The 12816-nt window shown below is 33.2% G+C and overlaps 1 protein-coding gene across 3 annotated transcripts; it reads left to right on the top strand.

Moving 5' to 3' along the window:
• The first annotated feature begins 6569 nt into the window (after positions 1–6569).
• Positions 6570–12399, top strand: LOC139898339 (bHLH transcription factor RHL1-like). Of its 3 annotated transcripts, none has more exons than XM_071881068.1 (9): positions 6570–6682; positions 6783–7163; positions 7253–7339; positions 7450–7623; positions 7711–7776; positions 8530–8595; positions 8804–8872; positions 10341–10588; positions 12037–12399. In XM_071881068.1, exons 2-9 carry the CDS (start codon positions 6786–6788, stop codon positions 12146–12148), a joined length of 1200 nt encoding a protein of 399 aa, XP_071737169.1. In that variant the 5' UTR covers positions 6570–6682; positions 6783–6785; the 3' UTR covers positions 12149–12399. The 3 variants fall into 3 exon arrangements, with proteins under 3 accessions (XP_071737169.1, XP_071737171.1, XP_071737170.1); XM_071881070.1 differs by lacking the exon at positions 12037–12399 and adding an exon at positions 11235–11489; XM_071881069.1 differs by lacking the exon at positions 12037–12399 and adding an exon at positions 11232–11489.
• Positions 12400–12816: the final 417 nt, after the last annotated feature.

Raw genomic sequence — 12816 nt, 5'->3', positions numbered from 1 at the left:
AATTATAAGGGTGAGCTTTACTATTGCTCCTACAAAGGATAGTAATTGCGTCCGACACGTTATAGACCATAATTAAAAGCATGTCAGGGGACATTGCCTTAACAGTTGCTTGTTCAACGCTTTCCTTTACAACCGGACGGTAGTTTACCGAAAGGTAATATACGGAGCAAGTATACTGGACGTGTTGCTTTCCTAATACAAGGTTAGCAAGTGGGTGACACAAAACCACAAGTTTTGAGCTAAAATTTTCAAATCTGAAACCCACCAAACCCACAAAAATATTTTGCAAACACCGGTGAAGGGTTATTCTGGAAAACTTATCTAGGGTAAAAAAACTAGATTTAATTTTCAAAAGATCAAATGTTTTCATAAAGATCCAATTTCTTTAATGGATCTAAATTTTATAGTCATGTGGGACTATAAACCACATCGTTACTACCATTGTTTATACCGCCGTAAAGAAATCACTGATGTACAAAGTGTGAAGAATAAAGAAGTGATTCTAGTATTTCAAGACTATATTGCTTGAGGACAAGCAACGCTCAAGTGTGGGAATATTTGATAATGCTAAAAACGAATATATATTTCATAGCATTATTCCTCAAGAAATACAAGCTTTTAGTTGCAATTGTCCTATTTACAAGTGATATTCGTTTAAATAATAAAAGGTGAAGACAAAAGGCAGATTCGACGAATTGAAGACGCAAACGACCAAAAAGCTCAAAAGTACAAAAGACAATCAAAGAGGTTCCAATTATTGATAAGAAACGTCTCAAAATTACAAGAGTACAAGATTCAAAACGCAAAGTACAAGATATTAAATTGTACGCAAGGACGTTCGAAAATCCGGAATCGGGACCAGAGTCAACTCTCAACGCTTGACGCAACGGACTAAAAATTACAACTCAACTATGCACATGAATATAATATAATATATAATTAATTCTTAAAATTAATATATATATTATAGTATATTATAAAACCGTCGGCATAAAAAAACAAAGACTTTTGAGCCTCCCCAGCCGGCCATGCGATCGCATGGCCTTGAAGGGCAAAGTCCATGCGATCGCATGAGCCCTTTTTCCAGGCCTGTCCTATAAAGTTCGCGAGTTTTGGACGCAAAAACACACATCTTTTTCTTCTCCTCATTCAACGTATAATATTTATATTTATATTATAATTTTAATTTTAATTTTAATTTATAATAATAAGGGTGTGTTAGCGAATGTTGTAAGGGTGTAAGTCAAAATTCTGTCCGTGTAACGCTACGCTATTTTTAATCATTGTAAGTTATGTTCAACCTTTTTAATTTAATGTCTCGTAGCTATGTTATTATTATGCTTATTTAATCCGAAGTAATCATGATGTTGGGCTAAAAATATTAAAATTGGGTAATTGGGCTTTGTACCATAATTAGGGTTTGGACAAAAGAACGACACTTGTGGAAATTAGACTATGGGCTATTAATGGGCTTTATATTTGTTTAACTAAATGATAGTTTGTTAATGTTAATATAAAGATTTACAATTGGGCGTCCCTATAAATAACCATTTACACTCGATCGGACACGATGGGCGGGGTATTTATATGTACGAATAATCGTTCATTTAACCGGACACGGGAATGGATTAATAGCCAATAGAATTATTAAAACAGGGGTGAAATTATGTACAAGGACACTTGGCATAATTGATAACAAAGTATTAAAACCTTGGGTTACACTCAGTCGACATCCTGGTGTAATTATTAAACAAAGTATTAAAATCTTTTTACAGTTTAAGTCCCCAATTAGTTGGAATATTTAACTTCGGGTATAAGGATAATTTGACGAGGACACTCGCACTTTATATTTATGACTGATGGACTGTTATGGACAAAAACCAGACGGACATATTAAATAATCCAGGACAATGGACAATTAACCCATGGGCATAAAACTAAAATCAACACGTCAAACATCATGATTACGGAAGTTTAAATAAGCATAATTCTTTTATTTCATATTTAATTTCCTTTATTTTATATTTAATTGCACTTCTAATTATCGCACTTTTATTTTTTGTTATTGTATTTAATTGCACTTTTAATTATCGTACTTTTTAATTATCGCAAGTTTCTTTTATCGCACTTTTATTTATCGCAATTTCATTATCGTTATTTACTTTACGCTTTAAATTAAGTCATTTATTTATTTAATATTTTACATTTTGTTTTAACTGCGACTAAAGTTTTAAAATCGACAAACCGGTCATTAAACGGTAAAAACTCCCCTTTATAATAATAATATTACTTATATATATATTTGTATTTTTATAAAATAAAACTAATATAGCGTTAAGCTTTGATTAAAAGATTTTCCCTGTGGAACGAACCGGACTTACTAAAAACTACACTACTGTACGATTAGGTACACTGCCTATAAGTGTTGTAGCAAGGTTTAAGTATATCTATTCAATAAATAAATAAATATCTTGAGTAAAATTGTATCGTATTTAATAGTATTTCGCAATAAAATTTAATAGTATTTTATACCCCTTAGCTTTAACATCATATACGCGTATATACTTATCGTTGTGTTGTAGCATCTTGTGGCGTTAGCTTGGTGATTACGTAGCGTGTAGCTACTTTGTATATGTGCTCTTTTGTAGTTTGTTTACCATGCAGAGCCGGTATGTGTTTATCTTGATGCTTGGTGATGCATAGCCATTTTATGCATATGTATGTGCATAGTATCTTTACATTCACTAAGCATTAGCTTACCCTCTCATTGTTGCTATTTTTATAGGTTCGCGTGATTGGCAGCTCGGGTAAGCATGGGGATTAGAGATCTTGGCTAGGTTGCTCTAGAAGATCTTGTTCTTTGACTCGATTAGGATTGGGTAGCATAGTCCCAATCACCATGCTCGGTTTTGTTGAAAATTAAAATAGCCGGGTCGTGTTCGCCCTTACGGATATTTAAACTATGTATTAAATGTTTTAAAAGTTTATTGAACTTATTATTTGTGTTAAAGATGTTTCGGAAACATAATTGGGACCTAAATATTAATGTATTAAAGAAAAATTTTACGGGTCGGTTTAAATACGGGTTGGGTTGTTTCAACATGGTTACAACACTATATGCTATTTAAAAACAAGTTTTGCATTCAAGAAAAGATAACGTCTTTACCAACGTCAAATATTTTACAAAAGATAACGTGCTTCTACGAATAGAAAGCATTAACATAAGTACGTGACACGAAGGTCATTAAAAGCCATTGTTCAAATGTAACATAAGTTGTGAATGCAAAGTAAACGTTCCATGATTGAAACATCTCTAAACAATCCAGCGGAAGTCTAACAAAGCGAGTCTGTAATAGCAAGTCTATGACACCAAGACTATAACAGCAAGTCTAACAGCGGAAGCAACAACGTCTAAGCACCTGAGAAATAACATGCTTTAAAATGTCAACACGAATATTGGTGAGCTATAGTTTTAATGTGCGCAGCAAAGTAATGTAGACCACGAGATTTCAGTGCTTTAAATCAGCATTTTAAATCAGTATTTCAAATTAGTATGATAAAGTATATGCTTATCCGTGGGCACCCGGCAACTAACTTAACAAAGTAATATAAATATCACCCCCTAAAAGTACACTTGGCGAGTGTTTATGTTTACGAAGTATTAAACACCCGTTAAATGCTAGCGCGACTAGCCCGAGTGGGGATGTCAAACCCTATGAATCCATATCTAAGATTCGTGTCTACCGGTTCATAAACCAATAGTTAAACATTACCGAGCTAAGGGGAATCTTTGTGCCGTTATGTCACCCACACATATATAAAGTTTAAGTACTCGTGTCTAGTATGTAAAACATAAAAAGCACATGTATTCTCAGTCCCAAAAATAGTTAAAGTAAAAAGGGAGCTATAACTCACAGTGAATGTACGGTAAAATCGATACGAAAATGTAAGCAAGTAGTAAGTCGGTCCAAACAAGTAAGTTGGTCGATCCAAAAAGGCCCTCAACCTAAGTCAATGGTTACTAAGTCAGTAAATTATCCCCAAAAGTTTAAAAGTGAATAAATTAAGTCTTAAGTATCATCATCGTCATCATCATTCGTAAAAGATAAAGTAAGTTTTCAACAAGAAAGGAGGTCTAAACGAAAGGCTGAATTCGATCAGCTGCTATAACCTCTATACAAACTGAAAAGACGCGTGGTCAGTGGCCAAGGCTCCGTATGTGAGTCCTCTTACCGCTGTCAAATTTTCAGATCCTAACTCGATGTCGTTTGACCGTGGAGACGGTTCAAGCGCGAGTAGGTCAGAAATTTCAACACGTCGTTACAAGGGCGTAGTGATTTTCGGAAGGCTATAAATCCTAAACCTTATATCGGATTTAGGCGAGTCTTAAACAAAAAGTCATCTACTCGAACCGAACTATCTGGAAATGAACTTTCTAGAAGCCCCAAGAGATTGATCAGACCCTGAAAAATAGTAAACAAGTGCTCCGGTGGATTTCTTGGTGTTTGATGCTCATCACGGTTCTCATCCTTGATGCGTATAAGCCTCAAGTGTACAACTCTTGATGTTTTAGCATCACTTTGACCAATTTTCAACCATCAACACACAATGTCAAGACTAAGAAGAAATACAACTCACTTAAGGGTTTTAGAAGGATGATGAACCAAGGTTACATCATGTTCTTAGTCTTAACACAAATACAAGTTCTATTCAAAATTAAAGCTACAAACTTTGATTCAAATCAACAAGACCTTAAGTCACATAACTTAGATCAAACAAAGTAATGAAACTCTAAGCTAGAAAGCTTGGATCCCTTAACAATAATTATGAGATTTCAAAGCTAGAAAGCTTGAATCTTTTATGTCCTTGAAGATCTTTAAAGCAAAAAGCTAGATCTTCAAGTTTCATGAAGATCATAAACATAAGTTTTGATCTTTTAACAAAAACAAAGTGATCTTGAGCTATAAAGCTTAGATCCATCAAAGTAATGAAGATCCAAAGCTAAAAGCTTGAATCTTTTATATTCTTGAAGATCTTTAAAGCAAAATGTTAGATCTTCAAGTTTCATGAAGATCATAAACACAAGTTTTGATCTTTTAACAAAAATAAAGAGATCATAAGCTAGAAAACTTAGATCCAACAAAGTAATGAAGATTCAAAGCTAGAAAGCTTGAATCTTTCATGTTCTTGAAGGATTCAAATCAAAGTTTGGATCTACAAGATATAACAAGATCAAAAAGCTAAAAATCTTATCTTATGATGATAATGATGTTGTGATTAAGAAGAGAAGAAGAAGAAGAAGAAAATTTAAGAACTTAAAATTTTTAGTGTGAGAAAGACTAGAGAGAAAATTAGAGAGCACATGTGTGTAAAATGAAATTGAAATGAAGTGTGAAATGAAGTGTGAAATGAAGGATGAGGCTTGCATTTTATAGTGTGGTGGGGTGGTTAGGCCGTAGGTCTTGGGGGGATAAGGCGGACAACTTTTTGCTTTTTGCATGGTGGTGGTCTAAAGGTGGTGCTTGTTGTTGGGATCTCATGCAACATGTGTAGTAATGGTTAACAAAAATGCTAGTATGTTGGCTCATCTTAATGGGTTTTTGTCCTACATCTTAATGGATCATAAATCCATTAAAGTTGGGCTAATTCAATGGTCCATTGACTAGAGTAGGATGGTCTAAGTCCATTATGGTAAAAAGTCCATTAAGACTAACTAGTGTGCATTAGTAAATTACTAAGCGTAATTCCGTAACCAATAAGCTAAGTAATTGTCATTAGAAAATAACAATTAGTATTACGTAGTCATAATATTCCAATTATGACAAAAGTTTAACGTGTACAAAGTACATAGCTCGTTCTAAACGTCAAGTGACACTAACGGTCATAAACGCATTCGAGGATCAAGTTAAGTGATTACACACTTAGCAACACGTTGTAAGATATTAACGAAAGCAATTAATCATGAATAAAGATCCCAGAGCATAAACTAGCTCAGTACGCACATATACGCAGATTCGTGAAAGTATAGAGCATAAAAATATAAGTCGAAACGGTCGGGTCGTTACAATTCACATATATGTTTATATGTGTATGCAGAAACATGTATAAATCAAAATGGTTATTATTATTATTTTTATGTATAATTAAATAACGAATTATTATATTTGGGCTTCTCGTTTGGGCTTCACGCTTATTTGATGAAATGCTGATTTAAGATCGTGGGTTAATTCGAGTTTGTTATAAGAAACTCGATCGCTTCTATTAATCACTTATCTACATATATCATCGAGCTTTGGCTCGAGCTCGTGTAAGCTAAGCTCTAATCAAAATTTCAATCACGCGAGCTCAAAATTTAAGGTATCGTTTAAGCTAAGCTCGAATCATTTAAGTTCGTTAATTTTTAGACTTCAATATTTTTTAATAATAATAAATAAATAACTATAACTAAATATATAAGTTAATATTAATTTGTAAATTCCCTATGGGTACCCTTTTCTTTTATTTAAGAAATAGGCAAAGCTTGTTTTAGTTGCGGAGTATTTATAAATACTCTTGACACGTTAGAAAGTGAGAAGTAGAGAAAAAGTTGTGAAACATTCCAGACCAGACAAACATCTATTAATCTTCATCGTAAATCGAAATCCTATTTCCAAAATTACTCATTAATTCCACATTTCCCCAGGTAATTAAGTGCATCATCACATAATGCGTATCATGTTTTTTTCCTCATTATGACATTAGGGTTTACTATGTGTTTTTGTGCGTGTATTAAAAATCAACAGAAAATGTCACTACAACACCTCCAAAATGGCACAAACAACTACGATCCCGCACCTTCTCAAGACGATTTTCTTGATCAAATTCTTTGTGGTCTCCAATCTGGTGTTTCTTGGCCGGAAATTTCAGCCGGAAACAGCAGTGGCGGCGGTGATGGAGGCAGCGCTCACAATAAGTCATCTCTTCCATGGGATGTTGACCAGTTTGATGATCAGTCAACTTATTTAGCAACTAAATTCCGGCAAAATCAGATCAGCTCCGGTTCCGGTGGAGCTGGAAATCCGGCTGCAAAATCGTTACTTCTTCAACAACAGTTGTTAGCCGGCGCCGGTGATTGTGGAGTTTTTCAAAATGATATGGTCGACACATCATCGTTTAAATCTCATGTATATTGATCTGCTTAATTTGATTGGTTATCATATTACTTACTATTCTTTTTTATAATATTGATTGATTCATATTAAATTATAATTAGAACGAAAATAATTCGATTCAAACACTTTTCAATGGGTTTGCCGGATCTCTCCAATCCAATCAATCTCAAGATTTCCAATATCCTACGGTGAGTGATTATCGATCATCGATTCATTATGTTAAAAGATTAAATTGTTGAGGATAAAAAAAATATATACATTTTTTGAAATTATTATGTTTTTGTTGACGCACACCCAGAGCTTTGGATCTCCGGGTGCTACAACAGCAATAATGAACCAAGCACCATCAACCGGGGGCACTAGTGCAAACGGTGCCCCCGTTGGAAGTGGTACTGGACCGCCACCTCAGCCACGTCAAAGAGTTCGGGCTCGCAGAGGACAAGCCACCGATCCGCATAGTATCGCTGAAAGAGTAATTGACTATATTAATTAATTTCCATGCATGAATGTTATTAATTCAATATATTTTATGTACATTTTCTTGACCGGAATTTTGCAGCTCCGGCGAGAGAGGATTTCCGAAAGGATGAAATCGTTACAAGAACTCGTTCCAAATGCTAATAAGGTAAGTATCTTATTACAAAAAATACAAAAAAAGAAAAGAAAAAAAAAAGTTGCAATTGCCGGAGACAAAAATGGTTAACCGGCGGTGAGTGATCAGTTAAGAGTACAGTCACACGTGATGCACAAGGGGCAATGATTATTAGAAAATAAGAGAGCGCGTGATTAGTGCGCGTGGGATAGGTGCTGTAAATCAGTGTGATTCCGTGTGTACTTGAAAGTGGTGGGCAAAAGATCCGGGGTAGGTTACGGATCATACTCGGATTTCCCGGGAAAGGGTAGTTAGGGATTTCCCGGAAAAAAGTAGTTACAAATGCTAATTACCATTTTAACCCTACAAATCTACTATGATATATCCATTTTTAATCTCACTTACTTTTTTAATAAAGTTTAACAAAAAATATTAAGTGGAAGATGGTGCATGTATCAAGCTAGTCAATGTGATTTGCATAATCTTCTATAATTTTTTAATTTCTAAATTCTCTTTTTGTTAATTTTAAGATTTGTGACATCTTAATATATTAAATGAGATATCGAGGTTTTTATGGCGATGGATTTTGTTGTTCGATCAAGTATAATTTAATGAATAATTTGTTATAAAGTCAAAATTTAAATTATACGGAGTATGTTTTATTCCATTGACAATGAGTGAATGATTGGATTTATAAGTGTTTGTGATTATCTACTAATGATATAATAAAATATGTTAATGTTAATGTGATTGGTGATTATGGTATGGGTCTATATGGAATGACAGACAGACAAGGCTTCAATGCTAGATGAGATCATAGATTATGTCAAATTTCTCCAGCTCCAAGTCAAAGTAATCTCTCTCTCTCTCTCTCTCTCTCTCTCTCTCTCTCTCTCTCTCTCTCTCTCTCTCCAAAGAAATATAAATTAATTAATTAAATATTTAAGTAGACTTAATTATGCCTTCCGAAAAAAAAAAAAAAAAAATAGACTTAATTATGGGATTAATTAATTAAAAAAGAATTGGGTTAAAACTTGTTAAATGGGTTGTTCTCATTTAGGTTTTCAGCATGAGCCGATTGGGAGGTGCATGTGCTGTTGCTCCTCTTGTGGCAGATATCTCCACTCAGGTTAGTTCTTTGAAAGATTATTGATATCTTTCTATTTTTAGTAATAACTTAACATGAGTTTCATGATCTTGTATTCCAATTATTACTGCCTTCTCCATTGTCACTATACAAGTTTATTCATTATTTAAAATGTTCAGTAATTTTAATGTTTGTAAATCAAAGTGGAAAATCTCGGGTACATTTGATCGGTCTTGTTTCTTCGGTTTTGAGGTGGTTTTATCTTTCGCGTTGGGGTTATAGTGTGTTGTTTAGTGGTGCTAGCTGAGAGGCCTCTTGTCCCGCTGTGTAGTCATTTTTTTGTTTGTTTTGTTGGTCTGTTTGGTGTCATTTCAACTTCAAGTGTTGGGTTTTTAGGGTTGTAGTCGTTCTTGTCTTGATTTAAACCTTTGTGTTATAATTGAGTGCTTTCACTTTTCATAAAAGTTTCATTACAAGAAAAACGAGTTCTAGTGACAAAAATTATTGATCACTAATAATACTATTGGTAATTAAGTCAAGCTGACCAAAATAGGTTGTCACTTTCTGTCACTATAGATACGTCTCAAAACATTATTAGAAACCAAAATACTAACATTGGTTGGCACTATAGAGACAATTTGTTTGGTCACTAATATCTTATTTTGACAAAAATTTAGTGACATTTTTTTTAATGATAACTAAATAACATTATTAGTGACCAAATAATAAGTCCTTATTAAAAGACCGTCACAAATGATCATTTTCTTATAGTAATATATATATTCTGAGTTTTTTCGTAAAAAAAAATGTAAATCAAGATGGGAATAAGGTTATTACCTATAAATTAAATAAGCGTATAAAAAGGATAAGATTTTTCTAGCCGACTACTATGGGATAAAAAGTATTTTTTTTTTTTTTTTTTCAGATGGACGTGACTTAATTCGGATATCTCATAGTTGTTTTTGATAATTTTTCTACCTACCTCAAGAGATACTGCTAAAGTTTGAACATGAAACTTTTATGAGGAATTAGAACTCGAATCACTAATCTATTTTGTACATTTAATCTATCTTGTGATGATTTAAAGAAGTATATGTTGAGGTAATATATTAAAGATTATCTTACTCAAAGTGACATTTATAAAAGATTATACTCAAAGCAACGATATCTCTATACTCTAGTTATGATGTCATTTTTTCATTCCACTTTGAGTCCTTTTATATAATAAATTAACATGTAAGGGTAGGTGCATTTTCATTTTTAGCATCTAGGGTTTGTTACTAATCATACTATATATAGAAAGCCAACCACATATTGAAGAACCAATCTATTATCTTTATCAAACCCCACATTCTTTCACAAGTCCACACCAAAATAAAAGACACATAGAAAGAAGCCAGCACGCGTGCTTCACTTTCCCAGATTCCACTACCGCCCCTTACCCCACACTAATCCCAAATTACTTTTTTACCCCTCATGCAAAACATCCACGTAATGTTCATCTTTTCAGGGTGGACGTGACAATGTACAAGTTGGTGGTGGTGCTGGTGGTAGTGCGACGGCACAGAAGAACAATGTGACAACAACATCGTCGTCAAACAATGAAACCATGACGATAGCCGAGAATCAAGTGGTGAAGCTGATGGAAGAGGATATGGGATCAGCCATGCAATACTTGCAAGGGAAAGGTCTTTGTCTTATGCCGATTTCGCTAGCTACTGCTATCTCAACTTCCATGTGTCCTCCTCCTTTCTCCAGGTATATTTATAAACATAACTATCTTGTAACTACAACTCTCCATCGGGCGGGTGATCATAGCTAGACACTTTAATAACCTGGTTAGATAGTATATATCTGAGTAAAAATACTCCTTTTATCATGAAGTCTAAATTTGAGAAAAATATATATGTTAAGGGTGGAATAGCAATAATTTAAAAGAATCGAAATGGATGAAAAAGCAGACCTCGTGATCATTGTTGCTAAAAGTATATATAATTGCCCGGGAAAGAAAGCACAAGATTACATGTGTTATATGTACTATATGAGAAAGTTACATCTGTAAAAAGCTTTTTCTTGATTATAAGCGATAATGTCATAAGAAAAAGAATATATAAGATAATAAGACGGAAAAAAGTAATTGATATAATTAATAAGGAGTTTTCTAAAACATAGCTCTTAGAGCTATGTTTAAATATTAAGACATGCAACATTTATGGTTGCATTTCTAACTCGTACTACAAATTATATGACTACATTATTTTCTTAAAGATAGCTTTTAGGATTATCTTTAAATAAATTCAATTTACTAATTGATCATGCCATCGTCCTAGTCATTTCAAAATAGATTACTCATTAGAATAATAGTATCTATACAAGAACTTACAGATTCAAATCTTACTAGCAGGATACTTTGAACGACTTGAAAAGAAAAATGATGATTAATACTCTCCCGTCTCACCACAAGTATCTATATTTTCATTTTGAGATGTCTCATTTTAAGTGTCAACTTTGTATTTCAATCAATTAGAAGTGGTTATTCTGAAGAGGGAAGATTTCTGCTTGGTGAAAAAATGAAGTCTGTGAAATTTTCTAAAACTATGTGCATAAAATAAATGAACACTTTGTAATGGGACACAGGGAGTATATAGTTACAAAATTTAACCCGATTAGATTATGTATTTCTAAATACTAATAATAATAATAATAATAATCCTTCTTCGAATACATAGCGTATGTTTGACAAAATTAGCTGGTAGCTTTTAGCTTTTTGCTGGTAGCTGACAGTTTTTACCTAATAACTGGTAGCTGGTAGCTGTTAGCTTTTTACATATATTTTGTTGTCAATTGGTAGAGAAACTGCATATATTAAATAAAAAATAAAATGACAAAAAATAGAAGTTAAAAGTTAAATGCTACTTCTAACTTCCAGTAGCTTTTAGCTTTTCACTTTTTCTCTCTAAGCTCCAATCAACCAAAACTTTTACTAAATAAGAGTTTTTTTAACAATAGTTAAAAGCTAAAAGCTCCTGAAACTATTCAAAACTTTGCCCAAAACATAGTCCTAGTAAGAAAGAAAACACCTAATGTATTTATATTTATATCTATATATGATCTATTTATGTCATTATATTGTTTATTTTTTTGTTACCTAATACTAATAATTACAAATGTATGAATAAATTTTATAAATCCGTCACTAATTGCAGAAACAATCCTTCCTCGCCTAATCTGTCGGTGTTGACTGTCCAATCGCCAAAAGGAGTGTTGCCACCTGAAGGTAATTCAGTCAAAGATAGAACCTCCATATCCAAGTCATGATTAATCTAACCGCTACTGATTCCCGATTAGTACACATTTGACCTTTATAACGATCAAGATCAAGACTTGTCGTCATCGTTTTATTTTCTCTGGCGACCGTCTACTAAGTTAATTAACCTACGAGGTCTTTTGAACTTTATGCGTAATCATTTTCTACGTGCTTTTACAAATTTCGTTTATGAAAGACTATAATTTGTACCGTTTGAATGATTAATCTTATTAACCTCCGAAGCCGAGAAAAATTGACCCTATGACTAAGGAATGCAATTGGATGTTGTAACATATATATGAGGATGTTATAGTATTAGGCAAAATAATAATTAGGATGTGGTCCAGTGCGCGCTTCGCTGCGCGTTTTATTGCCTTGTTTACATTCAGTTTTAGCATTCATGGATTAATACATATAGTTTACACACATAGAGCGTTACATTTACATATAGATGTACATTTATCGACATACTTCTTAAAGAATAATCGACCTCTTTATTAAAAAACCATTGACTAAATGTAAAAAAATGAAAATGCAGTTCATGTCCAGTATTACCTTCATGTCATTCACCACTACCAATGCCATAGTAAAACCACCACCGCCAGAAACTTTTTCTAGTCATCTTTGAAAAAAAAAAAAAAACATATTAAAAACCTGCAGATGCACACAATGATAATGA

This window comes from Rutidosis leptorrhynchoides, chromosome 3 (assembly GCF_046630445.1).
Source record: "Rutidosis leptorrhynchoides isolate AG116_Rl617_1_P2 chromosome 3, CSIRO_AGI_Rlap_v1, whole genome shotgun sequence".
In the NCBI taxonomy this organism is placed as follows: Eukaryota; Viridiplantae; Streptophyta; class Magnoliopsida; order Asterales; family Asteraceae; genus Rutidosis; species Rutidosis leptorrhynchoides.
Note: the sequence above shows the minus strand (reverse complement) of the source record. Positions and strands in the feature narration are given on the sequence as shown.